The sequence below is a fragment of the Thermobia domestica genome, chromosome 16 (assembly GCF_964235325.1).
Source record: "Thermobia domestica chromosome 16, izTheDome1.hap1.1, whole genome shotgun sequence".
NCBI classification, from domain to species: domain Eukaryota; kingdom Metazoa; phylum Arthropoda; class Insecta; order Zygentoma; family Lepismatidae; genus Thermobia; species Thermobia domestica.
Genome location: NC_137469.1, coordinates 97,289,481 through 97,310,323, shown reverse-complemented (window position 1 = coordinate 97,310,323; position 20,843 = coordinate 97,289,481). Strand labels below are relative to the sequence as shown.

The window sequence follows — 20,843 nt, the reverse complement described above, 5'->3', positions numbered from 1 at the left end:
AGGCAAACTATTTAAATATAAATGTTATTTATATCGGATTAAGAAGCGTAACGCTGAGAAGACTTTCATGGAATGTACAGTACACTCGGATACAAAGCCACTGTTGTTCTTGGAGATGAGTCCATAAAATCGTCAGGTAGGCCTATACATTCGCACGAGCCACAAAGAACGTCAATTGAAGCCGAGCGTTTTGTGGATAAAATGACGAACAGGATAATCGGGGATCCATTTCAACCACTTCCGAAGATTAACGGGCATGTTCGTTTCTTTTTTAAGACATTTATTTCTTTCTTCAGTGGCATTTAGTTATTATTATTATTATTATTATTATTATTATTATTATTATTATTATTATTATTATTATTATTATTGTCGTTGTTGTTTCGGGAGGTTATTGTTATAATCAGTGGCGTATTTACGATTTTGTTTCGGGAGGGGCTTTGCTAACTTTCGGGGGGGCTTAGCCTGGAAATGTGAAAATTCTGCAAGATATTTCATTTTCTTTACTATACTAAGTAAGATTTCGGGGGGGGGGGGTTAAGCCCGGAAGCCACCTCCTAAATACGCCACTGGTTATAATAGTGCAAGCCACAGACTTTCGTTGTATAATAAGCACAGAGTTGATTTGTCAGATTTCACCAATGAACAGTAGAATAGCCAAGTAGAGGAGTGAAGAATATTTCATAGTCACTCTACTCACCCATTATTTTTGTTATATTGTTTGAAATATTAACAAATATGACAAATGGCAAGAACGACTAATAGTTGTGAGGGATGGCATTCAAACCTGAATAGAAGGTTGTCTCACGATCATCCCAATATATTTACATTGTTGGAGCTAATGAAGCAAGGACAGCGGGAGAATGAAATTCAAATTTTTTGCTGAAGGCAGGGAACCGGCCAAAAGTGCAGAAATGAAAGGATAAACGCTTAGATCACCGAAATAATACTTTGAAGAAGAGATTAAAATCTAGAGCTAAAGGTTTAATGGATTACGTTGATAATGCATCCTATTGCATACATTTGGAAAACAACATGAGTTTACGACAGAAAAAAAGGATATACAATAACAAATGTTTAAATAATAACATAACTCTTCTCTAACTTTCATTTCATTCAATCCTGATCACTTAGTTCATTTCATGCTAAAACGTTTTAACTTTTTTTTGATGACTTGAATTAAATCAATATCCTGGACTCCAGGGGCGTCATTTAGGGGACAGGGAGGGGCAATTACCCCCGCTGATTTGCGATTTACATATTTTTATCAATAGAATAGTAGTAAATCAGTGATAAACGCGAAATTTTACTTATATCAAGGAGTCTTGCCCCCTCCTCCTGAAGCAAAATCTGCGGATTCATATAAAGCTAAAATCCCCAAGAAAAATCCTCAACTCAAATATTCCCCTTTGTCCTAACAGTAAGAGAAAAAGGAAAAGGCAAAACAGGAATCCTTGTTTCGCCTACAGTCTTGATAGCGTAGAAATATTGATAAATATTGCTGCGAGGCTAGTGGGCGAAACAGGAAGGAATACTTTTTACAAATTGAACGTTTCTCTTTTGGTAATTTACTTTCTTCCGTTTAAGATTTTCTTAAGAACACCAGAGTAAAATACATTTCGTGTTGCTTGTTTTTTAAAATTTACATGCTCCTGCATAAATTACTTTCATACTAGCATGTACGTTCCAATAACATAATTTCACTATTTGCAGTTATTTTACGTTTGTTCAAGAATCATTAGCTTCCTTCCCGCTTATATGAATTTTGATTATGTCGCTGATAAATATATGAAAAATCCCATATCTGTTGCAAATTTTTACGAAAATTTCCTTTATTCTTATTCGAAAAATTAACATTAAAATATTCCAGATAATGGAATGGTTAACACTGGTTGGCTTGATTATTATTGAAAAATGAAATGAAATGTTTAAGTTTTACGTCCCACGGTTATGCCGGTTAGGCTAAAGGAGACGGTGATGATGAGTAATGAATGAAATGGTGGAATGAATAAAGTGGGAGGAAACGGGAGAACCCCGAAAAAACCCACGCACACGGTGTTTGTCCACCACAAAGTTCACTTGGCGGGGACTGGGATCGAACCCGGGACCCCAAGCACCAGAGGTGAACGCTCTACCACTGAGCCACCGCGGCCCTGATTATTATTGAATACAGCCATCAAAACATAAACGGCGTCTCCAGAAAAACAGTAGTAGACCAACATATAGTTAATTTGAAAATCCGATAAGAAATCCATTCCGGAAATCTGAAGGAAGTCTATGATCGATGGCTGGATATTTTAAGGTTAATTTGTATTCCAAAGTATGGTATGTAAGGTATTTTTGGAACACTCATTTCTACTTTGTCACATGAAAGTATAGGATAAATAGAAACATACAAATAAGCTAACAACTTACCAACAGAGTTCCACTGTTCGCTCCTGCGCTGAAACATTTAATCTACTCATCTCTTCCGACACAAGATGGTTAAATCTATTAGCGCAAGCATCCCACTCCGCTGTGATTCCTTTATAACACTCTGTATATTTGAGATATTCTGAAAAATATAACAATAATTACGTATTATAACAAGGATTAACAAGTTACATAACAAATAATATACTTATGAATTTAATAAAACTAAAACTTTTGTAGCATGTAGATTATATAATTTTATAAACTGCATAATCACGCAAAAAAAGTCAAATTACCTAGACTTTTAGTGTAACGACTGGTCGTTACTTGATAGAGTTCCTATCACATATAATTTTCGGTTAATCTTTAAGAGATGTGGACAAGGGAAAGGTAAGGAGACTACTTACTACATCCTTACTATTACTATACAAGATGTTTCAAAACAATACCGACAAGGTTTGGGAGATGATTCCTGACACCAAGATAAGACGAAAAGTATAGACCAACTTGGGTGCACAAATGCTTTTTTTCGGAGTTATAGGCTGCCGAAAACATGTAAAAATGAACTTTAAAGGTCCATAGCTCCAATACAATGGGACCTTCCGTAGTCGGGTGAAGACTTCACTTAAGAACTAGTATGTGCTCTATCAAATATTCATGTTTCAGAATCCTGCGGTACTTCTTCAACAGTTTTTACAGAGGTAGTTGGTGAGTTCTTCAAATTATATTCCCTTAGCCAAACTACCCCTCTATAAAAATTGTTGCATAAGTACCGCAGGGTTCTGAAACATGCATTTTTGGATAGGGCACATATTAGTTCCAAAGTAAAGTCTTGACCCGACTACGGCAAGTCCTATAATTTTGGAGTAATGGACCCTTAAAGTTAATTTTTTCATGTTTTCGCAACCTATAACTCCTAGAGGAAGCATTTGTGCTCCTAGGTTGGTCTATATTTTTTGTCTTATCTTGGTATCAGGAATCATCTCCCAAACGTTGTCGGTACTGTTTTGAAACACCCTGTATATTTCTTTTCAGTCTGAAGTAAGTGAACAATACTTGGATCGTCATATATACAAGATGATAGCTATTCATTTTACAAACCTGTAGTGGGTAGAGTAGAGTACATTTTGAATATGACCAGTGTTCAGAATTATACCATTTGTATATTGCACGAAAAAAGGAAAGAAAACCGTAAATCAAGTGTATAAATTGTGTGTCTACTGAGAGAAAAAAATATAATAGTGCCGATTTGACCTCTAAGGAAATCCATTTGTGCGTGTTGAAAAATAGCTGCATTACATCCAGGTGCATCTACTGGCGATTACGAACGTCGATACACACAACGCAAACTACGGTCTAAACGCTAGAAAATATATGACGTGTTTGTGTTCAAAATCTTCCTCTGACTCAATTTGATGTGGGAGTCTCTAAAATTAGACTATTTATGTGGTCATAACAAAAACAAATCCGACAAACACTAAAGTTAAATCAACTGAGCATACAGGCTGGGAAATTGGGCAACCTCGTTTATCCATCTACCTCTCCATGTTGGTTGAGATTATCATGGACAGCGCGTTCAAAGTAGACCTTGTTTTAATGCACCATCGTGTTGAAACCACATTTATGGGCGAATGTTCCATACTGACTTGGAAGGAGCTAACACGAATAAGCCATAAGTAACGACGCCAGCTTTAATTTCTTAGGGTGCAGAGGCAGATATTTTCACATAGTTTTTATTGTTTCACTGCTTGGCTCAAGCTGAAGAGACTTATGCTGGTGTTTGTCGCGTGCTAAGTCAAATTTTCGTTCTTTGTGGAAAGCATTTTACCACTACTTATATACTCATATCATAAATCAAAATCCGCGGTGGGAGACCCGGGGTCCATTCCCGGCCGGAGCTCATATGGTTCGGATTTCACGTTAAGCTGTAGGTCCACGGATTATACAGCCTCGCTGCCGCAAGGGACGTTAAACTAAAAACCAAATTAAGTCAATGTATTGAAATACATGTGTGGTAATACAGTATAATGACGGAATGGAAAAATTGGTACCACGCTGTGACAAGTGCTTGAATGTTTATATAGTAAATACTTTAGAAAGTTAAATAAGATATACAGTTTATGTAAGATAAAGCTTCACCCACTTTATCTCCACTTGCTGTTTGTTTCAAGCCAAAACATTGCTTTCTTTCGGGATGTCCCTCGTATAAAGGTTATTAAATGGATTATAAGAGGGCTTCTCTGGCTGACTGTAGAGGTTTCTGCTGGTAACCGAGAATTAGCTTATTATAGATCAGAGAACTTATAACCTACTGTCTAGGTATTTGTACTACTAATTTTTACACTACTATTTGTAATTGTGATTATAAAATCTCAACATTTTGCATCATTTCAGGTAAAATAGAGTGTTACCTCATTTCACCCTCGTTATGAATAATAGAAAAATCTCAAGTAGTCACCAGACACAGTATATCGTATTATTATTTCAATGTTGAAATGAAATGAAATGAAATCTAAGTTTTTTAAGTTATGCCGGTTAAGCTAAAGGAGACAGTAGTGATGAGAGATGAATGAAATGGTAGAATGAAGAAAGTGGGAGGACCTGTAGCCAGTGATTTTAGGAAGAAGGAACTTTCCAAATCACGAGTTTACTAATGTTCTATCTCCAGAGACTTAACGTCATCCATATAAATCATAACTAGAATAACATATTTATGATTACCTTGAAGCAATAGTTTGGCTGCTTTATCGTTATATTCTGCTAGCTAAACTATAGTCATATTTTTTGAAGAGTATAGCCATTTCTGGGTATATCCTATAAGGATTTTAGCTGCTGTAAAGAGATCCTGTTGGCAAAATTGTTATAGTTTGTTACTGACAGAATCTTACATATTTGTACACGCGGGACAGCTAATTTGATACGTATTTCTGTCATTCGGGCAGTGAACGCTTTAGTATGCAAGTATGCAAATAGGGGCACGGCGGCTCAAGGGTACTGCTCTTAAATCTGGTGCGTGGAGCCCATATTTCGATCTCCGGCTAAGTAAATTTGTGGTGGACAACATCATTTCTATGTATTTTCTCGGGTTATTTCCGTTTCCTCCCAGATTCTCATTCTACTCATTCACTTGCCTTAACCATCTGTCTCCCTTAGCGTAAAGGGTAGAATCGTGAGATGTTAAACTGAAATATTTCATTTTATTTATTTCAATTGAGGAAATATCATTTTTTGAGGGGGCTAGTAAAGACAACGTTCTATATATATTAAAACATTATAAGAAAGTCTTCTAAAAGATTCTTCCAATTTTCAGGACTAAGGGGCCATTGCCCCCTAGGAAAATATCCTAGTTACGCCAATGACAAGAAAATATATAGCAACAAGGAAATATAGAGACAGTCCTAATCAATTTTGTTGCTTGTGTTGAAGATTAACCACAAACCCTTGCTAACATTAACAGAAATGAACCAGAAATGTTGTAAGTCATATTTTGCAAATTTTAGACGTTTGTTAAAAGGCACATACGTATAAATGCAATCCATGCTGTGACGAGAAGCACTGAGCAACAACAGTGACTACTTTTTTTCCTTTTGGCCTATTTCAGTATCAAGGGGAACAGCTAAAGCAAGAAAATTTATTAAGTATTCAGATAAATATTAGGTAGATATTCCATAATATACAGCGAAGAGTAGCTTATTTCAATATACGTACCTAATGACACTAGTGACATAAAAAGCATATGAGCCTTATCAATATGAAAGTATCAACAGAATCACACTTAATACTTCAACCGAAATTAAGTGATCTGATTTAAAACTTAGTTGTCGAAATCACAGTTGAGTTACTTGCATCAAAATTGCGAGGTTGGTCTTACTACACAGATATTAATGGACTTACAGAGGTTGGAAATACAGTATGAAGTAGATTAGTGGTGTCTGTTAAACGGCTCTTCAGAAAATATTATACTGCACAATTGCAATTCATATGCTTCAAGTCAAATTGTTTATACTGTAAACATAAAACAAACTTATCAAAAATTAGATACGTACTTTTTTTCTATAAAAGGTAAACTTGGAGTAATATTGAAGTCTTATTTGCATAGAGCTAAAGCCAATAGGCTTATTGTTGGTTAGCTAAAAGTTACTATTGCTTCTTACGTCAATGGGAAAATAGGGCTAAAGAAAAGTATTACGTAGAAGGATATATTCTGTTGCATCACTTATTTCTGGAGAAAAAAATTTGAACGATTTTCAACAAATAATCATGCCACCCATACATATGCTATAAGGCTTTATTAAAAGTGACTACAATTTCAATGTCTGAGGGAAAGCTTTCCGTAAATGACAGGTGTGGACTTAAAGGAAGCTGCCTAGTATGTTGACTTAAAGGAAGCATTGACGCACAAGACGGCAGTTAACGAAATAAACCAACTTTGAATGCTCTGTCAAAACATTCAGCGAAGAGAATGTAGAAACTTAATAGAATAGTTTATGGGATTCAAAGAAAAGTGATCACAATCTATAAATGTTTGTATAATTGATTTTTAACTACCACAATATAGGATGCAATATGTCACTCAAAAAAGACTTCCTCTACAGCCATTTTGAATGTTTTCTGCCAACTTAAGATAAGCATTGTGAGATAGATAATCGTATTTACCCGTCAATCAAATTTCTGTAACAAAGATACGAAGGGAAGTATTGTTTTGATGTTCGCAGACTACTACTGGAATTTGAAACAAGATACCTTGCTGGATCAACAAAAGTAAACTTCAATTAATAATTATGTTCGATACTATTGTTTAGGTACTTTAAATGTACAAGGATTTTTATAATAGGGAATTGTTTTCTTTCTTGTGTATCTCTTGTACGTATAACCACGTGCATATTCGATACATCAGACATACTACACTAGCTTCCGTTACTTATTTGGAACATTTCTTAGTAATGTAATGTGGTAGTTGTATTTTATCTCAATGTAGAAGTCAGAGGTTTTCAGTATTCTCTAATTTGTGACACTTTCGACTAACATTTTAAAGGTACATGTCGCAAAAACTTAAAGGTCTTGTTGTTGTTGTCGGGTTCCCACTTAGAAACGCCCCATTTACGAATCGATTCACTTATGTTATGAAAATGTTAAACAAAATCTGAAATAGTTAAGCTTTTTATTTCGTACTTTTTCAGAAACTAAGTCTGATTCAAAGAAAATGGTTTCACCACAGTAATCTCGGCCACCGTCAGTTTCCTAGGAATGAAGTATCGGTTGAACTTTTGTAATGTAATAAATACAGATTTTTTAAAAATATAATCTCAGATGTATTACACACGTCATATTATAAGAACTGTAATACATTACTTTTTCCATGAGTAATGTAACGTAACGTAACTACAATGTTTTAGTTGTATTGCTGAAGTAACATAAAAGTAATGTCTTATTTTTACTAATGATGTAACAGTTGTAATGCCTTACTTTTTCGGTGAAGTAATGTAATAGTGATCTAACTTCTATTGCTGAATTAAAATAACAGTAAGTCTTACTTTTATTTGTCAACTAAGTTACTGTAACATCTTACTTTTATTGGTGAAATAACAACGATAACCTCTTACTTTTAGTTAAAAATAACATGATAATTTCCTACTTTAATTTGTGAAGTAATATAATTGTATTGTATTGTATTGTATTTATTTACTCCATTTGAAACCAAGATATATTTGGTATTTGGAGGATTCAGACAGTCCTCTTTCTTGTTTCAAATACACTTAGAAAAAGAAATATGTTACACTATTTAATACACATATTGCAAAGATAATCTGCTACGCTGTAATATACTTTATCCACCAGGAATCTCTTGAGTTTCTTTTTTAAAAACATTTATATTTTCTTCATTTTTTATTTCTCTGGGCAGCTTATTGTAAATTTGTACTCCCATATGGCTTGGGCCTTCCTGTACTAATGTTAGTTTTGTAAAATATTGTCTTCTTTCATTTTGTTGTCTGGTATTATAAACGTGACTTATTTGGGTTCCATCTTTCAGTTTAGCTGCATAGATTGCAGTTTTGTATACATACATAGATGGTAGGGTAAGGATGTGGTGCTGTTTAAATTTTTCTTTGCATGATGTTCTTTCTTTGCATAATGGTAAGGTAACTTTTATTGCTGGAGTAACATAACGGTAACTAGTTTCATTTTATAATTTAGCTTAAAGAAGACTCAGTTTATGCTGCAGTAGGATTAAGTTAGTTAATAAAAAATGTATGCGTAAAATATTATTTCAAGTGAACTACCGCACACGTATTGTACCGGGTGTTCAGAAAGTAACTATGCATTGCCATGTTATGGTGTGCTAAGTGATGAATGATATGATTGTCAATTGGCAATACAACATTTTCCATTATTTAACATATTTGAACCATATTTGACTAGGTATTTGTATTTGTTCACAGTTCCAGTTTGATTGAAGACCAACGTCTTGTGTGTCATCATTCTGATCCAGGTCATCATGCTGACGATTGAACAAAGAGTGTTTCTTGTGGAGCATGTGTTCCGCAATGGAGACAAGTTTACTTCAGCAGTAGAAGCTGCATTTGCAGCATAGTTCCCAGCAGTGAAGATGCCTAACCGCAATGCTGTATGGAACCTCATCACCAAGTTTCGAAAGACCGGTTTCATAATGCTCCAAAATCAGGTAGGCCATCCACAGCCACATCCGCAAAGAAGATGGCGGAGGTGCAAGACCTGATGCTGCACAGTCCAAAGAAATCGGTTAGATGACTAGCTCAGCAGGCTCACGTGTACGTGGGTTCTGCTCACAAGATTCCCCGGAAATAACTCTCCCTGTATCCGTAAAAAAAAATTTCGATCGTGCATGAACTGAGAGACAACGATCACCCGGTGCGTATGAACTTTTACAACTGGTTCCTGTCCTTCCTGCAGAACAATGGTGAGATGATTCTTGACATAACGTTTTTCACGGATAAGACATGGTTTCACCTCTTCGGTTACGTGGATATCCAGAATATCGTGTGTGGAGTACGGAGAATCCGCATGAATTTCATGTGTCCCCACTGCATGATCAAAAGGTTGGTGTTTGGCGCGCCGTAACTCGTAAACGCATCATTGGGCCCACCTTTCAGGACACCATAAATGGAGAACGGTACTACACCTGCATTCTGGAGCCCTTCCTAGGTGAACTGAATGAGGACGAAATTGAGAATGCCTGGTTCCAACAGGATGGGGCGACTGCACATACCGCTCTCAAGGCGAAGAGCTTTTTACAGGACATCTTCGGTGACCGCATCATCTCTCGAGGACTCTGGCCTCCGCGTTCACCCTACTTGAATCCACCGGATTACTTTCTATGGGGTACGTTGAAGGGAAAGGCCTATGAAGGCAATCCGCACACCATACAAGAACTCTAACCTGCACTGACACGTCACATTCGGAACATCACTCCCGATGTTCTGCACAACGTCTTCAAGAACATGCAGAAACGTGTACAACTGTGTCTTCAAGTGCAAGGGGATCACTTCCAGCATTTATTATGACTTCCATGACATTAAAGTTTAGCTTCGAGTTAATTTCAGTTGTTTAAAGTGGTTTGTTTAAAATAAAATACTGCAAGTTATGAACTGCATAGTTACTTTCTGAACACCCTGTATAATAACTTGTAAGGTAAGGGTCCACTACTTGCAGATAGTACTAGCCAACAGTGTCATTTTAAATTTTGCTTGCAAGAAAAGGGTCGGGGAGAAGGGCAAAATTCTCCATCGAAACAAGAGTTTCTCGTTTTCTCTACTATACTGTATTAGTAAAAAAGTGATTAAAATACGTATATCTTAACCTTAGAGGTGGGATTGTCCTTTGGTTACCCCAAATCACGCTCTAATTAATAATTACGTCGAAGTTTAACAATATTTTGAAACCTCTATCTTCTCTTTGCAAGGACGTCCGATTTAGTATCTCATGCGGAGATGTGATAATGTGCATATGAGTGACATGACAATATCCAAGGAAATTACAATCACATCTGCCTACAGCACAAACACACACACACACACACAACCTCAAACAGAACAATTGTGATAATGCAACAGTGAAACGTGGTTCTCTCTACCTCAACAATACAATTCACGCACAATTTACTATCTATTCATCCTTATGGTTACAAGGCACTGCACACACAACATAATAAGGTTATGCTTGAATGCTTCTCAGGAAAGATTTACAAGCACAAGGTTGCATAGTTGTTAGGAACATTACAATTTTAAACCACTGAAACATAAATGATAAGGACAACATACTATATGCACAAAGCTAAACTAATCGGATCAACCTACTACGACTATATTGACACTATGAGAACGAATAATAAATAATTTATGTCTGTGCTTAGTTGAATGCTGTTTTCGAACTACAGGAGGATTTCATTCGATTGTGCCAGGAATTAAATATTGCATTTTTTGAAGGAAAATACATGTCATATCGAACATATTGAATTTAATCATGGTATCTTGGACTTTCGTAACAAGCTAGAACCAAAGTGACCAGACGTCCCGATTTAGCCGGGACAGTCTCTTATTTTCAACCGTTGTCCCGTTTTTTTCTGATTCTCAAACGGGACGCCTAAATGTCCCGTTTTTAAGCAAACATGACCCAGGTGTCCCGTAATTGTTATTCAAAATATAAATGGTCAATGCTAATTCTACACTTTTCCGTACCAACACTCATTGGGAAGGTTCAGCCGTGCTTAGAACTTCTGAATATTCAAATGAGAATTGAGTGTTCTGTGGTTCAAGTGGGAATTGAGTGGGAATTCTGAGTGTTGAAATAGTTAAAAGTATTGTTGGGTAGTACTTAAGTTAGAAACGCTGTGTTATCATTCTCATATGTGTATTTTGTAAATTGAAAACACTGCTGAGTCCCAAAATGCAACGTGGAAGTCATCCCACCCCCCCTCGCCGTCGCAGATTCGTATGCGTCCCGTTTTTGAAAGTAAAAGTTCTGGTCACCTTGGCTAGAACTAGTCCATTCAGACCAGAAGTCAATCTTTTAAGATAAAGTGTGGTAATTACACAGCCACAGACAAAAAACAAAAGTTCTGTGCACCCGACTCCAATTCGTGCACCGGACCGGATTCGATGTATTTAGTTACACAGAATCCAAATTTTGAAACCCCAGGACAATTAACCCTGTCAATTATTTTTTATGGGCAAAACACTTGTGTCCTCCCTATCCAAAATCGCTCACGTCTTTCACCCATAAAAAGGACTTGACACAGTCAAACTTCCTGGGGGTTTTGAAATTTGGATTCTATGTAACAAAATACATCGAACCATACTCTGCAGTCTGGTGGACAGAACTTTTATTTATTTATTTACTTATTTTTTTCTGAGTGTGTGGTTGTATTATTGATCCAGAATAAGAACATTCGGAAGTGAATATCGGCAATGTTATTCTCGTATACCAAACACACAAAGTAAACTGAAAAAGAGACATATATTAATCACTATCTGTCATTGAGGTAAACAAAATATGAGTGAATGTAAATTCTCATGTCTATTTTCGAGGAAATTTATTATTATTTGTAAACTTAAAAGTTAAAGCTGTACGATAACTACGCTCCTCATTAGGATGAAACTCATGCTAAAGCTCATCAAGGTTTTATTATGACAGAGATAGCTGTTGACTATATGGTTAAAGTATGCGTTTTCACAGCACCGGTTCAAGGAGCTCAACTGATTCGGATCCTTCGTTAAGCTGCAAGTCTATCTCTCATATACTTACGGTGCTGAAAACGAAACTAAACTCCAGTTCGATCATGAATTCAATTTTGACAACAAAACTAGTAAGACGATAATACACAGTATCATATATAATATATGTCCCAAAATTGTAAGTCCTACGCGCAGGGTTACTTCCTGGTGCACGAAGCCCCGGGTTTAATTCCGATTGCAAGAATTCTGAAGTTTAAACACTTTATAGTGATTCGAATTCCACTTCAATCTGTAAGCCCACGTTTCATACAATCTTGGTAGTGAAAAGGAACGATAAAGTAAACAATAATAATAATAATAATAATAATAATAATAATAATAATAATAATAATAATAATAATAATAATAATAATAATAATAATAATAATAATAACTCTAGATTTTTTGAAGGTATAAAGTTGTCTGAATATAAGACATACATCAATCGATAGATCATCTCCAGCTGAACAAAATGACATCCTACGGTAAATTCCATCGGTAGTTTTGGATAAAATCAAGTAAAACAAACAATTTATGATCATATTGAACACAACAGCTATTGGCCATTTTATGACCATATTGAATACGACAGCCTGTTCAATACAACAGCTATTGGCCAACTGAGGAGCAGAGAATCATGCAAAAAGTAAGGGAAAAGGCTAAAAAGAACTAGAAACTAGTAAGGAACCAAAAAAAAAAAAAAAAAACACTAGGGACATGCATTAAGAGAACTTGCAAAGCTAGGAAAGCTCATCTCTACCTTGAAGAGGGTGTGTAAGAGGGAGGAAAAATACAGGAGAATCTACTTTAACTACATTCTACACCACTAGACGTCAGTAGAAATAAGCGGGGGATCTAGCTCGAGATGACAGACAGTAGCTACAGGGATCGGATGGCTGTCCTCTGGGATAAAAGCATGGTTATACAGTAAAATAAAAAAAAGTGAAATCTTTGAGTTTTACGTCCCACATTTATGCCGGTTAGGCTAAAGGAGGCGGTGATTATGAGAAATGAATGAAATAGTGGGATGAAGAAAGTGGGAGGAAACGGGAAAACCCCGAGAAAACCCACGCACACGGTGCTTGCCCACCACAAAGTTCACTTGGCGAAAACAGGGTTTGAACCCGGGACCCCATGCACCAGAGGTGAACGCTCTACCACTGAGCCACTGCAAAATATATGGGCAGTAGGGCGGTCGAAAATATTGAAAGTTTGAGGATCCGTTTGCGGTAATGCGGAAAAGTTGTGCCTGCACGTAAATATTACCACTGGGAAATTTCAGAACCTTAGGATAATATCTTCTCTTCTGGCAAGGTCTCTGAAGTTTCGAAAATTTGCTAAAAACAAGGAAATATCTAAAATTTTGTAAATTTTCAATAGAATCGTAGGCCCGTTCGCGGTAGTGCGGAAAGTTGTACCTACATCCAGGTATTAGCTGTGCGAAATTTCAACACCCTATAATAATATCGTATGTTCTAGCAGGGGTGCAAAATTTTCAAAATTCGTTGAAAAATTCAAAACATTTATCCCTTTTTTATTTTTTGAATACTATACATTTATCACAACGAAAAGTGGTAACGAAAAGTTGCGAAAAGTGGTTTTACGGTGATAACGAAAAGTTGCGTTTACATATACAGGGTGGGGCAAATGAAACTGGCTCGGAGAACAAACAGAGTTCCAGGGTACAAAAAGCACAGCAAAGGAAAGAAAGTAGTTCGCTAACCTGCTTATAGCAGATGTTGAAAATGACCACAATTTATTTCTTGGCACTTTTGGGTCTTGGTCAGCAAGTTGCAGAAGGCAGATCAATGCTGGGCTGTTGTGATTGCTGCAATATCATCAGAAATGTTCTGCTCCAGTTCTTGAAGACTATAAGGGTGGTTACGATACATCTTATACTTGAGGTTTTCCCACAAAAAAGTAATCGAACAGAAACAGATCAGGTGACCGGGGTTGCTAGATAGATAATTTTCCACAACGAACACCCTCTGCTGTACTGTGAATATCATCTTCACCTGTACACTGCATAACTCGCACTGATCCAGCCCGCACTAATATCGGAACCGGTGGTGTGCGTACGTGGTGTGGTTCCTTGCGTACATTCACGTCCAATCATATCCACTCGTTCAGGCCTTTTATTTGCCCCACACTGTATTTAACTACTATAAAAAAGTTTCAGAGCCCTTCAATAATATTTTCTTCTCTGGCAGTTAGCCTCAACTTACATATTTTTCAATCACAATAACTCATTTATTTCAAGTAAAGCAGCAACATTTCATAACTACACAGTTACTAGGTTTCAAATGTTTCATTCATACAAATACCTTATAAATTAGTATATTTAATGTTTATGTTTTAACAAACAGAAAAATAAACGTATCCATTATAAAACTTATGGACTATCAATTTCAGGTTTGTAAAAGATTTTCGCGAAGGTTTCACAATTCGCATTTTATACTGACCCTTGAACCTGAATGATGGCATAATCTTTCTGAATTTCGAGGTAGCCTGAATGAAGCCGTCACGGTTTTCATGACAGTAATCTTTTCTGGAGGACTCCGTAACTAGTTGGACAGTTCTTTCCAGAGCTTGGGTGGGTGTGGCATCGGAAGTCAGCGAATGACCATTCAGTTGGAACCTCTTCTTGCAGCATGGTTTGCAAATCCTAGGATGTTATGTCATTCAAGACTGGTGGTGGAGTCAGTTGGGTTGTCTATCAGTCGATCATATCAATGTAGTCCTTAGCTTCAAAATTTATTTTAGAAATGTTGAGTTTGCGAACATCATCAGCTTCCCCTGTTGCTTCAACTTCTCTGGCTTTTATAACTCTTCGAACTACAAGTGTTCGAATGTGTGCTATTTCGTCGGTTGGCATCGCAATCAGAATGTTTTCTGGAGATGCGAAGAAAGCATTTCGCAAAATCAGGGGTCCATCACGTCGAGGTTTGTTTTGTCCAAATATCTACAGGTCACAATGAATTGGTGAACCTGTCGAGCTTCATCATTAATTGAATGTTGGACTTAGATACAGAACCAGAATGGAACATACACCTTCATAATGAAAACCACTATGGTGTTTAGGCTGTGCGAAGATTTCATTGTGGAAACATACAGTCTTAAGATCCTGTTCGCTGTTGTCAACTAGTGGGACACGTTGAGTCACCCTGTTGGACAAATTCCTGAGGAAATGGCAAGAATAATATCCATCAGATATTTTTGATCCTTACTAAGAATTGGTGGATCAATCGAAGGCAAGGCACAATTAATTAGCTCATATGTTACTAACGGAAGCTGCTCGTAGCCGTCCAAAGACTTTCCAGCGCTGCCCAGAGTAAGATGAAGGCCCAGAATAGGCCAATAAAGAACTGGAACAAGCAATGTAGAGGTAATTCATTAAAACGAAGGAGGCACACTCCATTGAACAGGTTTGCCTAACTTCAATTCAAGGTGGCACAGTACTACATTATGTACTCCTACTACTCTCGGCACAGTACTACTCTCACTTCAAAGTTTTTTCACAGTTCGAGATCTTTCTCTTGGTATTTTGCTCTTGTCAACCACTAACGTTGTATCCGATGCATTGATTAGGCCTACGTTGTTCAGAATACCTGTGTATATTGCAGCAGTAGCTTGAAGCGATACCCCGAATCTTTGATTTAATATGGCGGTATTTGTAAGCTTCATTCGCATTTTGGACGACGCTCTTCAAGTCATTGTAATTGAAAGAACATGGTTCATGTACTAGTAAGAAAAAATATGTAAGTTCAGGCCAACAACCAGAAGAGAAAATATTATCCCAGGGTTTGAAACGTTTTACAGTAGTTAAATATACGTAAACGTAACTTTTCGTTACTACCATGAAATATGCTGTGAAAAATGTATAGTATTAAAGAATTGAAATAAAAAAGATAAATGTTTTGAACTTTCCAACGAATATTCAAACTTTTGCATTCCCTACCAGAATGTAAGATATCATTCTAGGGTGTTGAAATTTCACAAATTTCAGACAGGTAATACTACATGTAGGCACAACTTTTCCGCACTACCGCAAAGGAGTCCTCAAACTTTCGATTTTTTCGACCCCCCTTAATGGGCAGCCTTCAGAGTAGCTCGAAATATAGTGGGCTGCCGTCACTGTTTCTATTGACATTATAAACAGAGAAGAAATAAAATAAGCCACTTGTCAGGGTTAGCAGATTTAGGAAGGAAAATGTTAAAAAAAAAAAAAAAACACTACAAACATGTATAAAGAATTGTATATTAAGTTCAGTTTGATGAACTACCCTTCAGTATAGAAAATGTGTAACTTGTCTTTCTCATCTAACTCAAAGTCGTAGTAAGGCACTGTTCCTTTTGCACCTCATATGTGATTCTAAAGTTTTGTTTACCAAAAATTATTACACGTTTGTCTACCCTGCACAACTTTACTTTTCTTCTGCGTAGAGGACTTCCCACTAGCTCCACGCAGAAGTTTTTTCTTTCTTTTTTCTTTTTTCTTTTTTTCTTTGGGTGTTTTGCATATTTCTTGCCAGGTTACTGGATTGCGCTAGGTTAGGTTATGTTACTGTCTTTGTATCCTTCGAATATATGTATCGGTCAGTAGAGGCGTTACCTCTTTTATATGAAACACTTTGTATTAAACTTAGGTGTACACGCATCCACGTAAAACTGAATTGAAATAAAATAAAATTTCTTAATTTAACGACCCGCGATTATGCCCTTTACGCTAAGGGAAAGGGATGATTAAGGCAAGTGAATGTTGATGGAAGAATTAGTGGAATTAAATGTGGGATAAACGGGATTACCCCGAGAAAACTCATGGACGCGATGTTGTTCACCAAAAATTTACTTGGCCAGGGATCGAAACAGGAACCCCATACACCAGAGTTAAGCTCCCTACTACTGAGCTTCCGTGTCTCCACACGCAAACTGAAGTTTTAAGAGCGTAATTCCGTTCTCATGTCTTCAAGAGTTCTGCTCATTCGTAACTCACTCTTAAGTTATTTTTTTTATCTTATACGTAACACACAGTTCTCATAAACTATTGTTAATTGCTTCATTGGAAAGTTTGTTGTAGTTTTCAGTTTGAAAATATTCTTGTCTTTCAGCTCTTGAGATTGAAATCATTTGCTCGTCAGACGATGTTAAATGAAGTGAGGAGGAGATTTATCGGCCATGTGGACTTAGGTTATTTACATAAGGGATTCAGTTTATGGAAGTGAACTCAAACTATCTTGTTATTGGCAACTCCCAAGGTAAAAGGGATAGCTCTTCACAAAGTTCCTCGCTCTCTCTTGTTTATTTGAAACAATAGAATCCTGCAAGTTATTTGTCCATCAGTTTTGGTAGATATTTGCTGCTTTTGCTTTTCGAGAGATTAATGTGTTCATATTTTTGAAAAAAAAAAGAAAGAAAAAAAAGATAGTTTTGTGATTAAAGTAATTGTTTACAGTTCCCAAAGTGCAACTATTTATATTTGTTTCTCTTAGAATGAATTTTAATCATATCTGAGTAATACGATTAAGTTAGGCTTAGTAATACAAAATCCAGAAACGACCATAGACGTTATAATTAAGATGGAGTAAGGACATGCGAAGCAAAAGCAAATCTCATATCACTGTCCACCATAATACCTTGGACATACTAAAATACCCATACATGTTAATTCCAGCGTGTAGAAAAATGCAAAACTAATCTTACGTTTTCTCGTTGAATTAAACGAAGTTACGTTTATATAAAGTACATAAATATACTTAACTGAAACACTCATTTAAAAATATGAAATATTTAAGGAACTTATAGGAATATATTTTGTAGACAAACAAAATAATAACTTCTTTTAATCACACTCAATATTTTGAATCCCTCAACCTTCTGTTGAACGTGCATTGAATACGTCCAAATGCATAACAAATTTGTATTCCCTAGTGTTTCTAATAATATTTTGGCTAAGTCCCTACAACTAAGTCAAAATGTTTCTAATTTAACCGAAAAGTCCCTACGGGAAATCTTAACTTAAATATTAACACTGAATATGTGATAATTAAATTACAAATGCTATTATACATGACTTTGCTACAAAAATTATGTAATATGTATTTTTACTCACCAGAAATCCTTTATGCACGTTGATGTTAACTTTATTATGCTTTTCTGAAAGCATTGGAAGGCGAGATTGTATTTCACACATTACGAGGTGGCTCTTTTCCAGTGTCATCGGGTTCGAATCTCTTGAAGAACAATAATTGAACTTCTATAATAGTTTGTTTATAGACAGATATGTACTTGTCCTATATGCAAATGTTCTACAGTCTCTTCCTTGTGGCTTCAGGGAGAATTTATAACTAAAGAAGCTCTGAATTAAGAAGATCTGGTCTCAATTTTGTTTTTCGACTTTAGTTAGGGTCATATAACGGACAAATTCGTCACAATCAGCTCAAATTGTACGCGACTTTTTCTTCCTTCTTTGGAAGTTAGAATCTGAATCAACCGAAAGCAGGGCTGGTAACTCAGGTACAATTATAATTTGTCATGATTGTCGGAAGAACGGTAACATCGACAAATTAATATTATCATTATGCCTATTAATTGTACTTTATTTTAGCTCATTAAGTTTTGTTTTTCCAATCCAGTTTAGAGGTCTTAGTTTCACACTGTGAAATGATACTCACTTGTTCATCTATTTTTGAGAATTACGGACGCGTAGCGGTAATTTTACTTAAAAAAAAAAAAAAAATGATTGGCAAACCCAGTCAAGTTGAGCGCGAATCCCACACTCGCGACCCTTGGGATATCAAGTTTATTTTTCTATACATCTTTGTTCATGACTCCTGTTTACTAGAAGAATTTAACATTTTGGGAAACATTTAAACGTTAACATAGATGGGCGTTCGAAACGTTTAAATATTTAATTCGGTAAAGTAGCAAAAAGTCTACAGCTTTAGGACGTATGTATAAGGTGAAGCAGAAGCTATTTGGTAGATCATCCACATATCTTTTTAAAAGGAAATGCGATAAACAAACTCTAGTGAAGACACTAAATAAAATACAAATGTAACTGAGATGATACTCGGTGTCTCTAAAGTCCCTTTCTGATTTCAAAGTGATATTGTTTGTAATAGATTAGTTGTGTTCGAATGAAACGCAATGCTGTTTGATTAGGGGATTATGGATTAGATTTCTGGACTTTCAGTATCTATGGCCATGTTACCCTGTCACACGTACGAGGGATGACGTCTCTCGGCGATCACATTGCTCAGGGAAATGGAGAGGAAGAAAGGAATGGGAAAGGAAAGAAGCGATATGGAAACATTATGTTAGGTATCCTCCCAGCATTTCTCTAGTGAGACTGAGAGAAAACCTAGTAAACCTCACTCCGGATAACTGACCTGAAAAAGCTGTTACACCTTTTCGACAGACTGTCCCAACCGGGAATCAAACCAGGGACCGCAGTGGTTCGAAAGAGAGAGAATGTGTTCAAATTTCGTTTAGCTAGTGTGAGATATCACTAGTGTTCAGTAGAGACGTATGCAAGTGGCATCTCTCGTTAATCACCAGTAAACTCACTAACTTCTGAAAACGTTCAAGGTATGGAAAGAATTCTACTATCCACTAGTTGGGCACCGTGCGGCCAAGGGAGGTCAAATTGAACATTTGTAAACTTAAAAGTTAACGTAAGCATAATTATTTAATTTGTAAATAATAGTAAATAAATAAAATAATTAAAAAATATCATTCTTTTGTAGCCAGTACAGCACTTAATGTCAAATGATACCTGTATGTGTCTGTATTTTCTTTCTTTGGAACTATAAGGTATTTCGTTTAAATCGGCTAGCCATTTCAAGCTATAATACTTTGAAATCGGACAAAGACGTTAGAGACACCCTGTATATTCATTGAACCTTAACTGGTATAGTGGAGATCAATATATTCCGAGGTTATAAAAAAATCTGTTAGTGAAATAGAATATTCTGGCTCTTTGTTATATGTCTCCTCTTCCTTAATGTAATAAGTAATGCGTTCGTCTTTAAAGCACGGAATTAAGGGTTCTATTTCCGGTGGAAAAGGCTTCGAACGCACTGCATTGGTTGAGATCCTACTTTAAACTAAACGTCTCGTCCTATATAACATTGCTTTAGGAAAATGAAGTAAATACAAAACAGTCAATGAATGTAAGTGGGTCTTGTAATGTACAGCGTTTATTATTATTACTCCAGTATCAATATAGAATAGCTCAATATTTATTTATTTATTGTGAGCTAGAATATTTCATTATTTATACTGTAGTAACAGAGACATTTTTTCCACCATAAAGTTAAATGTTCAAAGTGGTTTAAATATTTTTATCTATTTTGATTTACATTACATGGCAACATTGTATCTTAAGGCCTTAAACATACGTATGCTTACCTGCTTGAAAATTTTTATCGTCACATAAAAACTTGAAGGTGTACCTAGCACCAGCGACTCCAATATTAAATTCTTTTCTCTGTTGTGCATCAAAACAACTTGACGTGTATTCATCCATACACTTCATTCCAGTCTTAAAACCTCTGCAAAACACAAAAAGTAAATTAATATGATACTTGTCTTGAAAATCAAAGTAATATATACAAAAGAAAGTATTTCTTACATCTACGATACTCGAAACATTGATAGAATGAACAAATACTTCGCGGTAAC

At 36.0% G+C, this 20,843-nt stretch overlaps 1 protein-coding gene across 1 annotated transcript in view; it reads right to left on the bottom strand.

Annotated features, from left to right (window-relative positions):
- Positions 1 to 20,843, bottom strand: part of LOC145673261 (uncharacterized) — a 551,410-nt gene that overhangs the window by 51,771 nt on the left and 478,796 nt on the right. Inside the window, exons 3-4 of the mRNA XM_081742788.1 lie at positions 20,571 to 20,713; positions 2,416 to 2,554 (exon numbers count right to left, since the gene is read on the bottom strand). Coding sequence (XP_081598914.1) covers positions 2,416 to 2,554; positions 20,571 to 20,713 — 282 coding nt within the window. The remainder of the gene's footprint in view (positions 1 to 2,415; positions 2,555 to 20,570; positions 20,714 to 20,843) is intronic.